The sequence below is a fragment of the Ciconia boyciana genome, chromosome 8, assembly GCF_034638445.1.
Source record: "Ciconia boyciana chromosome 8, ASM3463844v1, whole genome shotgun sequence".
Lineage (NCBI taxonomy): Eukaryota > Metazoa > Chordata > Aves > Ciconiiformes > Ciconiidae > Ciconia > Ciconia boyciana.
The window spans coordinates 15,032,504-15,051,165 of record NC_132941.1 but is presented as its reverse complement, the minus strand read 5'-3'; the positions used below and the strand labels follow the sequence as shown (position 1 = coordinate 15,051,165).

Genomic DNA, 18,662 nt, shown 5'->3' with positions numbered 1-18,662 from the left:
AATCGGTATCCCAAGCACTCAATAACAGCTGTCTTTGTAAGGTAATTCAACACAAAAATGAGTAGTTTATTATTGCACCAAATGCACATTACTTGATTCCACAAGTAATATCTAAATATTCGATTCAGACCTACCTAGTACATCATAACAACTGTATCATTGAATTTTACTGGCCTCAATCCATTATCTCAAGATACCTTTTTTTCATAAAACAATTGTTGACAAACTATCATTCACATGCACAATAGTAATTACAAGAAAGATCTAGACAACTGACAAATTAATCAACAGTTTCATGGCATCAGAAGTTACTTACCACATCTCGAACAATGGGAAAAGATTTCTTTCTACGCAGGTCTGGCATGCTATCAATTCCATACAGCCCACGGCCAGCACTGTAGGAGATGTAAAGGCAAAGAAGAAAATAAGAACCTGCAGCTTACAAGTTTGCATCCTTAGGAACTGCTTATAATATCTGTATTTACAGTTAAAATCAAAATTAGCAGTTATCAGCTAAAGAAGGTAAGTGTTCTAATTCTTATGAAAAATTAACGAGAGTGTTCTTGGTGTGGCTGACTTTTTCTCCTGGCATTCACCCAAAGCAAAGAATAGCTGAAAGGTTGCTTATTACCTCCTAAAACTTTTTACCATGGATTGAGAAGTTATTACAGTAGCTTTCCATCAAAAGGACTTGTATATCTGGCAATTGAGATGGAGCCCAACATTGTACAGGATATCATTGTCATAAATTTGATACAAAGAGTAAAATATCTAACTAAATACATAATCACGTCTTCTCATATGAGTCCATGTGAATGTGGAAAACAGAACTTGTCACATTTTAAGATAATTCCATGGTGACCATCATTATTTTCTCTTGCCTGGTTTAAGCTTTTTCATTAAGCACACATTTAAACCCCATATTGGATCTCACATACAACTTGGAAACAACAGCAAAGAACAACTTGGAGCCACTTCAAAGAATAAAAGGCTGACACACTAACAGGATTTAAAAGAATACATACTGATCTGGTAACAATATGCCTTATTCTCCCTGACTCTTCAGGATAGGTAATACAGGTATTATCCTCCTGCATTTTTTCCACAGTGGGTGTTGGAAGATTGCTATACACCTTGTCAGATCTAATTCAGAGATACTTTGAGATTCTCAGAGAAGCTGAGATACCATATTTTTCAAGACCCAACCTTTTCCCCTCCATGCCCCTTCTGTTTGGCACGGTCTGAAATACCCTTTTTGGTTGTTCTTATATTTCTATCTCTCTATCTCTATGTATAAAAAAAGTACATGTCACAGCAAACAGTTTCTCATCTGAAAGCCCTCACTGTATTTACACACATCACAATTATTGGGTGAAAAGAGATTTAACTGAAATTAGTGACAGAATTTTCACTTCCTTCTGAAGGGTCAATACTTTGTCCCAAATACTCCTTTGCTGACTTGAGGATTACAATCCCTCACCAGTAGTACAGTTCACAAATTCCATATTTATTTAAGCCAAGACTCTGGCAATTGATTCCTGTTGGATATAGATGTTACAGTTCCACAGCTGCAACTAAATCCAAAAGGAATTATGAATCAGAGACCTCAGCTGTCACAATTTACAGCCTGGCATATTGATATCCACTGAAATCAATGCTGGATTATGCTAATATGCCAGACTGTAAGCAGTTCAAGGACAGACATATCCCTCTACTCTGACACATCCACTGCTAATATCTTCAATATGAATCAATGCAAGCCAACAGAACTCATAAATCAGAAGTTCAAATGATTTAAGAGAAGTGAAATACATTAGTAGGTGTTGCAAAAAAGGACACCAATTCTGGTTTAAGCAATCTCTGAATTACAAACTATTAGAAGACTAGAAGGCTAGTAGAGTATCCTACGGAAATATCATCTCACGCTATGCTTACTCTTTTCTGACAATTTCCTAGGTATCTGCTTTTGGCCACTGTCAGGAGGAGCAGGATGCTGGGCTAGGTGGACCTTTGGTCAGACACTGTATCACTGGGGGGGGTTTTGTTTGTTTGTTTTTTGGTTGGTTTGTTGTTGTTGGGCTGTTTGTTTGTTTTGTTTTTAAGGCAAAGCCTACAATAATTTTTATCTCTCACTTAGAATAAAATGGGGCTCTATTTGCTCCCCTCACTATTCCACAGGCTTCTGGAAGAAATAGATGCAGCAATAGATTGGCAGTATTTATTTCCATGCTTTACTTTCAACAGATGGAGAGCAGCAAATTTATTTTCTTGGAGTGTGCTTGATAGGGAACTTGAAAAGTTTGGCTTGGGTGAAGCTTAACTGAACTGAAATCAGAGGAGAGGAAAGGTAAAATGGCATAATGGCATCTATATTGTTGGAGGTATTTGTTCACCTTCTGTTCAGTAATTCCCATACTTCGACGTTCTGGTGAAACTTTATCTTTGGCAGTATCAGTACTATGGACAGGTCCAGCTTCTGATCTGCAGAGAAATGAGGGTGCTTTCTTGCCCAAAGTCCTGTCTAAGATATGTGAGACACAAGCGCAGTTACATCATAAGAGAGTGATGAAATGAATAGAGCAAATCTGGGCTAATAGACTACTTAGTGGGCAGCTCTCCAAGTAGAATAAATTGCAAAAGGAATTTGACAAGCTATCCTTAAGGTCAAAGAGTACTTTTACATAGCCGGGGAAAATCCCTAAGACAGAATCAAAAATAAACTTACAAAGCCACAAAGTGGAAACTAATGGGTATAGTGGCATCGATAAAACTGAAATCTGTGCTTTGGATGCAAGAGATCAATTAGTATCAAGGAACTGTTAAAGCTAATACTAGAAATAATGAGTCAGTTATTGAGTCAGCAGAAATAGTGCTGCACACTCCAGTCCCACAGACTGTGTTACTGTGATGAAGCACTCATCACAGCTGCCAAACATCAAAACTCAAATGTAAGTTAGATGTTATACATTGGGAGCTGTTGATACACAGGTAAATCCCATAGAGGGAACAAAGCCTGCTTCTCATATCTTGTAATAAACAAAGACACTCTGAACATTGTTTCTCATATGGATTTTAAAAGATTAAATATAATGTTCAGGATCATTGACACATTCATTTAATCTTGTAGTTCAACATACCTGCAAAGACCTTGATAAAGATCTCCTAATATTTACACTGATATAGGCAAGATTCAATCCCCAAAATTGATGGGTTTAACTTTAAAAAACCCTGTGGAGTCAAGAATCTTTCTCCACAAATTCAAATAGGACTGAGATTAAATTCTGAAAGCCCCATGCCCAGCTCTCACAACAACATCAACCATTTAGACTTCAAAGATCTTAACTCTGTCTTAATAACTTAGTATTATTTTTCATATGGTGCCAAAGTTAGATGATGAAAATGCAATGTTTTTTTCTTCCAAATAAATTATAACTATTAAAGTTTTTCCATAAATTTTATCCCTTTTCTTATTAGTTAAAAAAAAAAAATCACATTTCACTATCATATCACAAAGCAACAACTAGTTTCACATAGCCAGTAGGAGTAAAGCTAATAGGAGAGTAAATTTTATTTCCTAGTAGGAGAACTTCTGAGCTCCTCAAGCATTGATGTTCTTCAGGGAAATCCTGTTTGACAATGAATTTTCACCCTTTCTTTTGCAAAGAAAATAATATATCTATTTTACACTCATAACATGGTTCAGAAATGAAGTGATGCTTTCATCCTTAAGTTGTATATTGTTATTCAAAAAAGCAGACATTTGGTGGTGGATTAAATTGCTTGTTCCTGAGAGATGCCAAACCTCCTCAAACCATTTTCTTCAAAATGGCACTCAGTATTTTGCATAAAGTCTCTTGGCACTGTGCAGGATTGAGTCACAGATCACACTCAGAATAAAGTGAAGAATAAGGGTATAAATTGATTCAAAATATTGCTTTCTTAATAGACTACAGCAAAAAAAAATCAGGACATTTAGAAATTGAGTGAGGTGAAAATGCTTTTGGGTGTTCTTTCTCTGTGATGTCTTCAAGTTATGAGGTGCTTTATTGTTAATAGATAAGCTCTTGCAGGAAGTTTCTTAAGTTGTATGTCATTAATTGGCATTATACTTATGGGGTGTATTGTGGGTAATACTCTGAAGACAGATAATAATTTCCTATTATAGGGGCTTAATCAAAGTTGTTTTAAGGGATGTGAGTTGCTGTTAAGGTACTAGTTTCCAAAGTGAAAGCTTGAAATAAACATGACCTTTATATACTCCCCAGAATGTATATCCCATTTAGCCAAAGGACAAAACCTAAGTTCTACTTTATTGTATGATCACCTATTGGTTCACAGACAAGTTCTTATTCTGCAAAAGTTGAAAGTAATTTTGGAGATTTAAGAAAAGAGTTTGCAGTTTCATTTTGATCCATATTGACCAAAACTAATTAAAGCTATAAAAACAGTATAGGGGAAGAATGCATTCCTTGTTCTAGGTTCTGATAAAAAACCCAATGTACAAAGGGGATTATTTCCAAGATTTTTAAAAACTAAAGCTTAACCTGCAGTCTCTAATAAATTCCTCAATACTAACAAATATGTGACAACAGTATTAGGTATTCTTCTTATTGGAAATCCTTTAACTAGAAAAGAATTCAGAATGTTCTTTCATAATAGACCTGCTCTAAATTGTTATTATTGCTAATACTTCTGTACAGGATCTTAGTTTTGACATTAAAGTAGTCACAGTCATCAAAAAAATGTAAGTAGTTGACTAACAAAGGAGCTAAGTTTGAAATTACTTTTTTTTTGGTCATCTTTCAGTGATACAAGGTCATGGTATTGTTTATGAGTGCAGTAAGGAATGGAGGACTACAAGCTGCCTTCATATCAATGGCCTTAGAGCGGATTAATAATTTCTGATCTATTCACTGCATTGGATAAAAGATATGTTAACAGCCGTGACTGAGCCAGTAAAGATTCCCTGTACAGCATAGAGGCCTGTTAGTCCAAAGGATATTTCTAGGCAAAAGGACAGAATAACGTATAAAAGAGATAAATTTGTCACATCAGAATCATTAATTTTTCTAATTACTGCAAAGAATTTAAAAGAAACGGTACAAACATTCCTACACTTTCTGGAACCATCCAGTTTCGGTGAAATGACAATTCTTATCTTTTGCCCATTAGGACTTTTTTCTTTATACTCAAATGAGAGCTCAGTGCATGTACGATACACTATGCCTGAAATACTGTAACTGCCTGCAGTGTGAATAAGCTGGCTAAGACAGCAGCAAAAAGTTTTTCCCTACAGTTGATCGCTTCTGCTTCACAGTCTTGAGTAGGGCTTGTATGGACCAATTTTCCTTGACTCTCTTTAGATATAGTACAGAACACAGTGATGTGTTAGGTTCACACATAAATACTTAATCAGATAAGCTGTCACCCTACACAATCAATTGGCTTCACTCCATCTCCGCCAGCAACTAGATAACAGAAAACTAATTATTCTAGAGTTTTACCAAGTCAGGACTCACCTGCTAGGGAATTGATTTTTTTTTTATTTATTCATAACTAAACTGGGAGCTGGTAAATTCATCAGTTCAAAATGTCAGGCAAAAAGCAACAGGATATGGATGGGAGAAGAGCATAAGTACATTTTCAGTGCAAGGAGAATGCAGCTCTGGTGCAATTTTCCAGAGAGAACTGGATCTGCCTTATGCTGACTTTTGGTGTCACATGACATTTTAACATAATTTGGATTGCACCTGTCTGTACTTCAGTTATAAAGAAAAATTCTTTGTAGAGATTCCCAAATATTTGGGCTCTCAATAAATTCTGAAGAAAGTTAAAATAAGTCACGTGAATAGCTTTAAAACATTAAAATAAATCATTTCCACTTAGTCACAGCAGCAACAATAATACCCTATTTAGTCTAATCCTGCTAGCATTCATCAGGCCCACACTGTTCATTCAAGTTAAATTATTCTTTCTTCTTTATTACAGACAAACATAGGACTTGAAAGCTATAATCAAAACACTCAGAATGAACTCTGATGAAAACAATAATATCTTCCAATAAAATCTGAATTTTTTTCTAGACTGGCAGTTTAGCGTAGCAATTCAGATGCAACTCCCAATAGTAAAACATGTAATAATTTCTGTTCTGTAACTGGTAGGTAGCCTGTATGGTGAAGAACGTGACAGACGATCTATATGTATGCACATATGTATATAAACGTATGATTTTTTTGCAGATGAGGACTTGATCAACTATGTTTTCCTTTCAGCCCATATAAGCAGACAGTTCCTCTACTAAACTATTCAAAACTCTATTTGGAAATTATGATTCTTAGTGTGGCACTCTTTGCTGTACACTTGATATATTTAACGGTCAAAAACTTCCAATATTTTCCCCTCTCCAACCTTCCCTCCCCCCCCCAGTTCAATCCTCAGTTTTAGAGGACTGAATTACAAATTGAGAGTTGTGGCACTGTACATATTCACTAGTCATTCTTAGAAAATTACAGTTTAAGTTGTAGTAACATTACAAATATTTAACAATTGTAATTTTATGAAAGGCATCAACCTTATGTCACAAGACCTGTATGTGATCAAAATAAATAATTGCAAAAATGTTGGTATTTTTGTCATTAAAAAATGAAACATCTCACTACTTAATATAAAGAGGTTTTTACTTTTTCTTCTTTTTTTCATTCTTAGGCATAAAAAATTTGGAAAGAATCACAGCCACTCTTTAAGGTCTGTGTAAATGAGTTCATTTCCAGATGAAAATAATGACGAAAATGAAGAGGTGAGGTTTCACTGTTTTGTTTTTTAAATCACTCAGTATTGAACATACATTTTAGGTTACTGGGATACTTCATTTTCTTGAAGTTCCTAGGATTATATAATATTTCAGATTAGATTAGTCCATTTTATAGTATAATTAAACTTATGTAGTTAAATGTGATAAATAAAACACCTAGGCAGCTTTAATAACTTATAATGCTGGTCTGATCTCATGAAAATTGAAATGAATTTTTTGAAGATTAAACTAGGGGGTGAGGAAGGGAACAAGAAATGTATCATTGCTGCACATTATAATCACAAAATGTAGCTACTGGCTTTTGTAGAAACATAAAAATGGAACCATGCAAGTTAATGAAAATAATCATGAGACACCCACGCTGTCTGAAGACCCACAAATCCACACTTGGGTAGCAATACACAGTTTTTGCTGGAGTGGAAAACTGAAATTGGAGATCTAAAATTGTATATGAATACTGGGATAAAATATCAGCAGTATAAAAGTAATTACAGGATTGGATTTACAGCTTTTCCTGGTCCTCAGTATATTAAAATGCCACCAAAGAAATACCTAGCACTTTCTCTGAAAATGAAATTGGATTAAAAGAGTCTTAATATGAGCTAAAAATTCTATATTAAGAAATGAAAAAAAATGAGCCAAATCCTTCCATATCCCAGCCAATTCAAGAAGCTGTCAGAAAATTTTGGGGTAGACAAGGCTATACTAAAGGACTATATCCACTCAAATGAGTATGCATATTAATGTCATGAAAATTTTGAAATTATGTTTTTTAATCATATTTCTGTAGTAAAGATATGAATTAATCACACATTAGGATATATTGACAGATGCTCAGATTCTGGCTGAGGCAGCAAAACAGACTTTGTGACTACAGCTTTGTGCCTCCCTCTGCCTTCTTCTGATCACAAATCTGTTGAATGCTTCATCCCCAGGTGTAAGCCGAAGCAGACCAATAGATAGTCTAAATTGTGCTAACAGGCCTCTGGGGCCATCTCAGCTTTTGGAAAAAATAAAGTTGCTTGCAAAGAAGTTCTGACCTCATTTCTCTTTCCTGTCATGCTTCTTGTCACATTACACGGAGATGATGCTAGCCAACTAAAATGACTTTATGCTAGCCTCGGGCGATGTGGCCTCAAAGTGCCACCGTTTCAACTTGTAAACTTTTTTCCTTTCTTTTTTTCAATATTTTGAAACAAAAAACCACACAAAACTCTAAAACACTTAAATTATTTCCTAAGGCTCAAACTAAAAAAAAGTTATTAAAAACCAAGCACCAGCAAAACAGCATTAAAACAACATTTGCTGATATTCTTGACCCTTACACCAGAGCATATCAGTAGTAATACTAATGACAGAGTATTCACAGTGCTGCAAAAACTGTCTAGAAAGAAAACCTGGTCTCAACATTTACAGGGAAGAGAAAAATCTGAACATTCTTCTCAAAATTAATGCTCCCTTAACAGAACTGTTGCAATACCATAAAACCAAGGACTCATTTTGAATTCCCTCTACTATCCTTGAAGTCTATGTAAATGGTTTCCTTAGTAAAACATGACCATAATGAAAAGAGACCAATGAGGGAAAGAAAAAAAGCAAGTGGGATAAAGCTTGTGAGAATTTGTAAGGTGGAGATAGGAAGTTCTACATGACAAATTCATTTCAAAAACAGGATGGAGACCTTCCTAGAACCAGATGAGGTTATAACATGCTACACTTAGTTTGCCTTTAACAATATGCATCTCTGTGGTTGTCATTATCATAGGATCATAGCATCTAATCAAAATAAGAATATAAACCTCCTGGAGCAGAAAGAGATAAAACAGATTAAAAGAAATACTGAAACATCAGTGACACGCTAATGAAGGTGGTGAAACTGTATTGTACAAAAAAAGCCCCCAAAACATTAATTTATCTTTTAAATCCAGATATTTATGTAGCTGTGAACTTTCAGCATGCTGTACCATCATGGAATCATGGCCAAACACCTTTACTACATTTCCACCTATGATTAATTAATAATTTCTGCAGACATGATATCACATGGATTTAGAAATACATCCACAGGAATAAAAAACTGACTGTTCCCAGCCTATACATGTTTGAGTCTGGGTGGCATCCAAATTAAAACTTCTTCAATGACAGTCAAGACAATTTATTCCTGCATCACATGCTGGATCAGAAAGTCTTTCATAAGACAGTTAAACATAAACCAAGGAGAATTAAGTCAATACGAAAAGTGCAGAAAAGGAATCTGGGAGGCTATGAGTTCTTACAGGTGTGGATGACAACTAGAGCACACTTCATCTGAGAGTTAAGAGGAAGGATGAAATGGAAGAAGTAGAGAAATCAGCAAAAGGGGCATCAGATCTGAAACATGAGAAACAAGAACAAAAACTTAAAAATGAAGAGGACAACTTTAACTGGACTTGGTAGTAGCTAGTAAGCAGGTGAAAAGAGTCTTGAACCTCTCGGAGCCAAACTAGACACATCATTCTTGACTTGTAAAATTTCAAACAGGGATTCTTGAAAAGCTAAGCAAGAAGTAAGCAGTTCTACTAGCTTCAAGTTATTGCTGAAGTTTGATGGATACACAAGGACAGATAAGAGTCTAGTTCAAATCCATTTGTGTAATTTGGACACTTTTTAAAAAAGTACAATCTTCAGGATTTTAATCTAATTCTTCTAAAGCATCAAGCCCATATTGATACTATTTTTTGTACAGAAAATTCCCAAATCGACTGCTGGCCATATTAAAACCCTCAAAGGCATCCCTCTGTTTCTGTTTGTAGAGTTCCTTCTAGTTACAAGAGAAAAAAATGGTAAGCCCTTTCATATCTTAGCTGAATGGGTAAAGCACTTACCTAGAGTATAGGAGAGTTTTTTTCAACCCTTAAGAGTATTACCACTTTCCAAGCACTATCCTAACTCTTATCCTATAAATTTAAGAGATAATCTTTTTCTCCCATACCTCCTTCTGATGCACCTGCACCATTCTGTAAGAAAGAGAAGGGGATTCATAGGCTGTTTATGCATTTCCTTTATATTTTCACATAAAGAGTTTTTGGTGCAGGGTTTTGATATTAGAATTTTCTTTTCAAGAACATAAAGATCAAGGTAGACCAAATTGCAACTTCGAGACACATGTACAAATCTCAGCAAAAGCATGATAGAAATAAAATAACATTTCTGAGGTTGTGAAAAGTAAATCCACGGAGACTAAGAGATAAACTGAGAAACTCTGATTCTCAGGGCTCTTTGTTACTCAGGAGCAGTTCCATCAGCAGTGAATAAAACTCATCACGTGTATAAGGCATTCTTATGCCACAAAGAGCTACTTCTGACAAGCAATGTCTGTAAAATCACTTCAATCTATTATTCTGCTCTATAACACAAAATATGATTAAAATTGAGGTTCTTACTGGACTCCTTTTACTGATCACTAAGGAGTAGCATACAGCAAGGAAAAAAAATCCAAATTCAAGAATGACTAATAGTCTTTTCCTGGGAGAAAAAATTATGTCTGAATTAAGAATGCTGCTGATGTTACCAAAGAAATAAAAGAACATGGCTTTTGAGGGAACAGCAAGAATGACAGAATCAAGACAGATGACTACATAATATAAAGATATTTTATTATGACATTAGTGGTGCAATTTATGCTGTCAGTAATTTGCCATAACTCACACCTCTGTCGCTTTAAATAGCTTAGTTTACTACTCATTCTGTACTTCCCCCTGCAATCTTTTCATTATGATTTCAAGCTCAAGTTCAGCTTAGCAAAGCTTCTAGATCTGATTTTTTCCTCTGTGTATCTGTACAAATCACAAATATTTGCTTAAAAGTTATATACGGTCAAGAAGTGCCCATTTTGTTATTTTAAAAAAGTATTACTAAAACTCATTCCAATTATCATCTGCAAAATATTAAGGACACAAAATATTTTGGTTTTAAATGAGCTTCACCATCTCTTCTGACAATACTAGGGCAGTACTGTAGCTACTATCAAGAAGTTTATGTATTCTATCAGCTGGTTCTGCAACTTGTCTGCAACTTTTTTAATTGTTGAAGCATGGGAATGTCAGAGAGTTCTTACACATACGTACTTATTAATCTGAATCCTTCTAAGAGGTTAAAGAAACTAACCAGACTTCAGGGCAGAACTGCAATTTTGAAACTGCAGCTTATAAAGGAAACTATCTCCTTTCTTTTGTGCGATGAATCAATGACCAGATTAACTCATATAAGACTTATAAGAATAATTCCTGCCTCTTCTTTGCCCAGCATTTAATCAGTGCATAGTAAAGACCATAGAAAAAAATTGAGACTCTAAGGACTTATGCCTTTACTGGTTTCAGTTCCTACCATACAAAAGATTTCATGAAGAATGTCTAGAAATCTCAGTATACAAACTGCTGGAAAGTGAGATGTGATTTCCTTACTCATACCTTGTCAGATGAAGTACAAAATGCTTGATCAGGGAATGGAAAAGCAGCCATGCAATCTACCAGCACGCTGTGCTGAAAAAAATCATTTCGCTGTTTGAAAAAAATAAATTCTAGCTGAACTAAACAAGAACTCTTACCTGGACTGAAAAAATGGGAGGAAAACCAAACATGAATACCATACAGTGGTATATTGGTGATTATCTGTAGAAGCATTACCAAAAAGAAACAAACAAACCCCAAACTTGGTACTCCTAGCCTTTAGCTATCTTGAAATAAGTATAACACATTAAAATCTTCGGTGAAACAAGACAGGTTAGGTTCCAAGTATCAGAGATATGTTGACTGGGGGAAGTTTGAAGCCAGGCTAAGACTAGTTATTGGCTAATATTTCAATCACAAAAACTATGAATAAATTAGTATCTGAACACACTCTCTCACTTCAGTAATACTGATAAAATACATACTCTGTAGAGAAATCAGACAACCGTGGAAAAAATGCTAGATATGGTCTGGTGTCTAGAGTGTTTCTAGTTAGCTATGTTCTAAAAATGTCTTTATATTGTTTGCACTTGGCATCCACAAGTTAAACAGTCATTCTAGGTTAGTATGCTTCAAAACCCACTTCCAATTGCTTTTTGATTACCAGTAGATATTTTAACAGATCAGCTTACAAATGATAGAGGAAGACGTTTCCACAAGGCAAGATGTTTCCAGTTGCTTTCATCATAAACAGGTACCCTTCTCTGGAAGAATCTAGTGAAACGATAATAAACCCTGTTTTCTGCATGAGAAATTAATGTGTTGCTTATGGCAATAGTCAACTAGAATCCAAGGAATTATCTGAAGCAGTTGCATTACCTGCAGGACACTGAGGCTTGTATTGTTTAGTAGTCAGTGTTCTATATTTTGGCATGAATGAACATGTTCTCAAATTATTGTTCTAGAAGAAAAACTATACTCTTGTCTCCTACTTCTCTACTACCTTATGTGGACCTTGGAACATCATTAATTGCTCTCCTTGTATTCCTGATGTGATTAAGCTTCATTACAGGCAAAACTTTCTCAACAAGAAAGAAAAAGGAAAAAAAAAAAATCATCCAGCAAAACAACCAACAAGCCCAAACATCCAACCCCCTACTAAAACTTCAAATCCATGTTTTAATTTTTTTGAGGGAAATAATATTTCTTTCCACAACTGCAGCACTGCTTTCATTTTTCACAATTGTTCTCCAGTTATACTCCACTAAGGCTATATGAATTCTCACTTTATGAGGGACTTGTGAACCTTTTATCAAACTTTGAATCCATGTGGGTCCAACAGCTGCCTCTTTGCATAATCTGGGATAAACAGTGACCCTTTCTTTTTGAAGAGTAAAGGGAAACAGGGAGAAGATCAGCTTTGCAAAGGTTTGGCTGGAGCAGGTAGCTGTGGCCTTGCAGTGGTTTGAGATGTCAGGATTGCTTGAGGGGTGGGGTTCAAAGGAAGAGAACGACAACAACAACAAATACCGTATTTTTAAACTTGGGAGGAGCTAATAGTATGAAAGGCTGGAATAAAGGAGCTTGGAGCAGATATGAGCCTGTGTATCTATGTTTTGGGTTTGGCAGGAAGACAGAAGGAAAGTGCCTAAGCAAGGTAATATGCTAAAGAAGGGCTACATCAGAAATTCTGATCACTGCCATTTAGGCTGAAGAGTGGTAATCTGTGGATAAAAGCACATATAGAAGGATAAAGGTAATAGCCACTGGACTCCTGCATATATTGAAGGGTGGGGGGAAGCAACTGCAGGGTCTGTAGGCAAGTTATTTCCATGTTATTCCTGGTGGTAGAGCAAGTATAGCATTTTATATTCTTTTTTTAAACATTTTTAAATGCTGTTAATTAGTTCTTTCCCCAATATAAATATTTGGCTAGAAGCACTATATAAAGGAAAGAAATTACAGAACTAATTAAAACAAAAAATCATTTCAAGGACACAGGCGAAAATAAAAGGTAACAGCACAAAAGGGCGCACAATAAGGTGAACAACATCCAGTAAAGGCATCGAAAGGCCGACCCACCAAACTCTTATATCTCACAGATAGATAAACAATAAATGTACATGTGCCTGGGAAGATCCATTTCAGTTTTAAGTGGAGAGTAGGAGAATCCACTGGGAGATCCAGTGGGAGAATACCGTTCTACTAGTATATATGTGCACTGAAAATCACATGTCAATCTTATCCTTGGACAACTGCATATTTAGCACTTTTCCTTGCATCTTTACTGAAACAGCCCCGACTTTGGGGGTATGAACTAGAAATTCTCCTATGCACAAATTCTCTGTACAAGAACAAATTCGATCCTTCTAATAACATTTAAGAGGACCGTAAGTATGCAAAGATTGTTGGCTACCAGCTGGAAGCAAAGATTAATATACTGATCTGGATTGTGAGATCAAATTTTGTTGAAAAAGAGGAGAATAGCTACATTACCAGAACTAACAAACTGGTCAACGCTGTACTGACAGTGAAATATTAGTCTTTGTGTATAGTCTTTGGAACATTAAACACTACAGCAGCAATAGACAAACTGTTCATATTATGTAGGTTATACATTAAATTCTCTACTCCCCTCTCCACCTCCAATAATAACAACCCAACAACATCCTGACATAGAAGATGATGAAGTTGAAGGCACGCAAGTTATCATTCAAGGCAAGAAAAAAACCCCGTAATGTTGACTATTTTTTGTGTGCTTCTGAAGATATTGTGCATAACAATCATCTATTTGAATTTGTCAGAGAATTCAAGAAAAATAAATTTGTTTTACCATTGAGAACATGCCACTGAAGGAAAGGAGTAATCATCTGCATGCAGCACCATCTGTGTACCATTAGCAAATTTCAGAATGGATTAGGCCATGTGGTAAAATTATTAGTCTCTGACATCACTGCCATCAGGCAAGCAGTGAATTAATACAGAGCAAGTCTCTGGAAAAAGTAAAACAGTACTACCCTAGATTCATATACTTGATGAAAAACCCAGCTGACCTCCATGTACTTTTCCAAAATACTGAAAGGATGAATTCTAAAGTGTCTCATCTTCAATAAAATGAAGAAGAAAAATAAAATGAAGAAGATATTATTTGATACTGTCATGGAAAGAACAGGAAAGATGGAGCTTTTGCCTTTTAACAGAGGAGTAGCATGAGAAGCTCCAGGAAAACTGTTTTTGGTCTTTGCCTTTTCTTTGTCATCCTGGCTTTTCTCTCATTTCATGCAGCCAATTTCATGCAGCCAAGTGGAGATCATTGCAGAGAATGAAGAGTTGCCATCTGTGCCATGGACTTGGGATGTGCTGGTGCATGTGAGGTGGGTTCACAGCATTGTGCTATGAGAGAGAGGGAAGAGTAAGGCAGAAAAGAGGCAATTGAGATATTTCTATATAGATAAAGCAAGGTATCAAGGGTTGTGAGGGAAAGAATCTCCCCTCATTTCAAACGGCAACATCTTTTGGGCACAGTAAGAGGGAAAAGGAGTCATAGCTAAGGCTGCAGCCAGTTATGCTGGCAGTGAAGAGGCTGAGGGATTCTAGAATTTAGGATTAGTTTTTGCATGCAGGAATAGAGTGGAAAGTGTGATTAAAACAGAGCCACTACAGTCTTTGAGATGTCAAGGTTCTTCAGCTGAATGAGGAGTTATATTAAAATTGCATCACTGTTTTCAGGGAGGCCTAGTGAAACAGAAGCTTGCACAAAGATATTGCAGACAGTAAAGGGAGTAGAGGCCCAGTCTAAACTTTGTCAGCAAAAGAAGTAAGGTATAATCTAAAAACATGAGCTAGTATTGAGCTACTGTCAGTCATTTGAAGTAGTCCTATGCAGCGGTTACAGGATGTCTGTACAAGGGATTGACACACCTTATTCTCAGCGGATTCAATATTTGAATTTATTCAACTGTGAACGGAAGAGAGGGCATAAAAAGTGCAACTTCTGTCTGTATAGTCCTTGTCAGTGGCAAAAGGTCTCCTTACTTCTATGAGATTGTTTTTTGTGTGCAACCCTCAAAAAATAAGAATTCTATACACTCTTGTACACAACTTTTCTAAGTCCTATACCTATTAGGAAACTGTAATTAAGTAATTGGCTATGGAACGTAGTGCATACAGCAAAACTGTATGGTCACATGCAGCTTCCTGCATGCATAGATATCAACACTTGATTGTCAGTACCTGCACTCACAGAGTCTGCTTACAAAATGTTATTCCTAAACTACACATTAACTAGATGTTAAACTGTTTCTCTTCTGGTGTTGCAGATTGCAAGCAATATGACAGAAAGAGCTCTCTCTTATTAAGCTTACTCATATTGGGGGGGGCAAACAATAAAAGGTAATAGAGCAACAAGAAGTAGGTTACTTAAAGAAGGGAAAATAAGGAATAAAAGAAAAATAATATGAAATTGAAAATTTTCCTTAAGATTTTGGTTATGTTAAGAAACAATTCTCTAGCTTAACAATGAAAGCCCAACCACATGCAGTGACCAAAATTAGGTCATTAAAAACCGCAGACGATAAATCCAAGACAGTTGTGGACTAGCTTTATTTTCAGTCTCGGATTTCTGATTTTTCTAGAGAAAAAAACCATTTCTTCTTACCCTAAGCATAGGGCATTGAATGTAATATACAATTCTACACTGAACAGCACCTATAAAAGTATCTGAGAATGTCAATTTCTACACTGTATTTCAAGAATTTTAACTCATTTTGATGTTAAGTATTGTTCTCTTAATAGTTCTGAAAAGTATGCAGTGACCTATACACCAAACTTCTCAAAAATAGTTGTTGAAAGGTATGAACAGCGTTTGTTGTTGTTGTTGTTGTTTTGGGGTTTTTTTTGTGGTGGTGTTGTTGTTTTGTTTTTTTTAAAATACACAAACCCCAAAGTTCTGTACCAGGCTTACACACTAATGCTTCCAAGTATTCTTAGTTTCAGTAGACCACAGCTTACTGTGTAGTTTTTAAGATGTCAGATTTCTGCTTCTCAGTGGTGAGGTACGTTACTATTTGTTGTGCCTCAAATCATAAATTACTCAAATCTGATGCCATCAAAGCCTATGAGTAAAACTGAATTGACTTTGCATAGCACAAAAGAGAAAAGAAGTATATACTTTCTTTGTGGATATGACAAAGAGAATTTGAGGCAAATATCAGAAGCTGCCTCTGTGATGCCTTCTGGTTCTCATATGCATTAATTTTTTCAACAAAGAAGCCACCAAATATAAATTGTCATACATCAAATCAAAAGGTTATTGTCAGAATTTGCTGGCATAGTTGCAATGTTCTGATGAAAGCCTTCCAGTATTCCATTAGAAGAATAATATGAACACCAGCATAGAGAATTTTAGTAAATTTTTTTGTGGCCAATACATTGCTGAAAAAGTATTCAAATCAGTAATCTAATCAAGAGAAAAAAGTTGCTTCAGATGTGCTAGTTTCATGTTGACAAACAATATAATTCAAACAGAAATATTAATGTTTTGCATTTAGAAGTCAGGAAAGAAAATTCACAGCACTTAATTGGTCTATGTTTAAAATGTAGAGAGATACAGTACTTAGAAAATCCCATTCAAAGAAGGAGTAGTTGTTGTGGCACAGTAAGAAATAGTGCTGATCAATATACAAGGCAAAAGTTTTTATAATTTTAGTAACGACATACTTTCGACCTTTTCGACCTTATGAGAAAACTGCAACTGATCAAAGTGAAAGCCATGTGTTGTTTGCGAGCCAAGAGAAGTATACAATAATTTTATTCTAATGCCAAAGAGCAAGTTAATAAAAAACCCACATCAATTATCTCTTACAATATTTAAAACATTTCACATTGCATTCAGCAACTAATCCTGCACAATGTCACATATGGCCTCACACTTTTACAGCAACTCTGAAGTTTCTATGAGCTGGAAAACGAAGAAATACAACACTTCGAGGTATGACAAACTATACGGAAACTACCTAAGCCACTGCAAAGCTGGAGAGTGCTCTTAAATTTGTTTAAGGGTTAGCAATAAGTACAAATGTTACCCTAACTATACCTTCCACAGCAGCATGGGAGTTATATTAAGCAAGTTAATACCAGTAGTAACTTTTATGGAAAAAAAACCCCAAAACATAGGAATCTAAATAGAAAAACTTCATAGTGTTTAGATTCTGTTGTATAGCCTTTAAGATGTACAAATGAGATGGAAGATAAATTAGATCATTTGATCTCATCACCTTGTCTTTGTAACAAAGCATAACTATAGCAAACAGTGCTTATATAGCGCACCACCAAGAGGACAATATCCTTTTAAAATAGTTAACTAATAGAACTGATAAATTTTACCAATAGCTTTTACTTTTTTTCCTGTTCAAACTGAATAATAAAAAGGTATTCAAAATAGGAAGGAGAGATTTTCCTCAAAGGAAGGAATCCCTAGAACTGGATGTAAGATAACTCCATCTGGAGACAACCAGAAAAAATGGACAGGTTTCTGCCACATTCACTCTCAGCAACTGGAAGATTTTTCCCTTGACCTTTTAGATTTCAAATATTAGACTGATATTATTATATTACCACACATTTACTAAAATGAAGACACAAAATCAAACTACAGCTTCAAAGGGCATTTATTTTGCATGCAAAGAGATAAAAAAATTTGTCATCCTGTTGACCTGTGCAACTGAATTGTTGTATTAATTTCTTAAAAATTAAGGACTTAAAAAAAATTAAAAGGAGAAGACACACACAATGAAACTGACCATCTTCCTTTAAAATAATTCAATTTCTTATAAGAACAAAACTTAGAAAAAATACTATAACATTACAAGACTAATTTACAGTTATAAATAACAAAATTCACAGTCATATTGGTACTTACCCACTAAATGCCTGGACTGCATAAAGCTTGGAAGTATCCAAGGAACTTCCAGTTGCTATCCGAGCCTTTAATAAAGACCACAAAAAGTACAGTTACTCAGTTGCTCTTAGTAAGTCTTGGACAGAACTTAACTGCATCAAACATATAACACCTAATATGAAAATGTTTAGCAGGGTCAGCTCCAGGCCAAAGCTAGTGTAACTATTGCTTTGGAATACATTTTGGTAGCATTCAGCATTTAGTGAAACACACTGGAAGAAGCTGTGGGAAGATAAGATATCGCTTCCCAAATACTGTTGGCCTTTAAGTCCTATAGTGTATGCAGTGTAGATGATAATTAGAGGCAAAAACCCCAGATACCATGTTTGACAGTAGCAGACCCCTGTGTTGGCAATTATGATAAGCACAACAGTGAGGGTTATCCTGTTTATAAATGCAACACATTTGCAATACACTCAAAGGAGAACAAAAGAGTGGAAAGCTGGGAAAAACATGCAAATTTCAC

The 18,662-nt window shown here is 35.5% G+C and overlaps 1 protein-coding gene across 1 annotated transcript in view; it reads right to left on the bottom strand.

Moving 5' to 3' along the window:
• Positions 1–18,662, bottom strand: part of UNC13C (unc-13 homolog C) — a 187,269-nt gene that overhangs the window by 147,603 nt on the left and 21,004 nt on the right. The window contains exons 3-4 of the mRNA XM_072871143.1: positions 18,158–18,222; positions 317–395 (exon numbers count right to left, since the gene is read on the bottom strand). Of these exons, the coding sequence (XP_072727244.1) occupies positions 317–395; positions 18,158–18,222 (144 nt within the window). The remainder of the gene's footprint in view (positions 1–316; positions 396–18,157; positions 18,223–18,662) is intronic.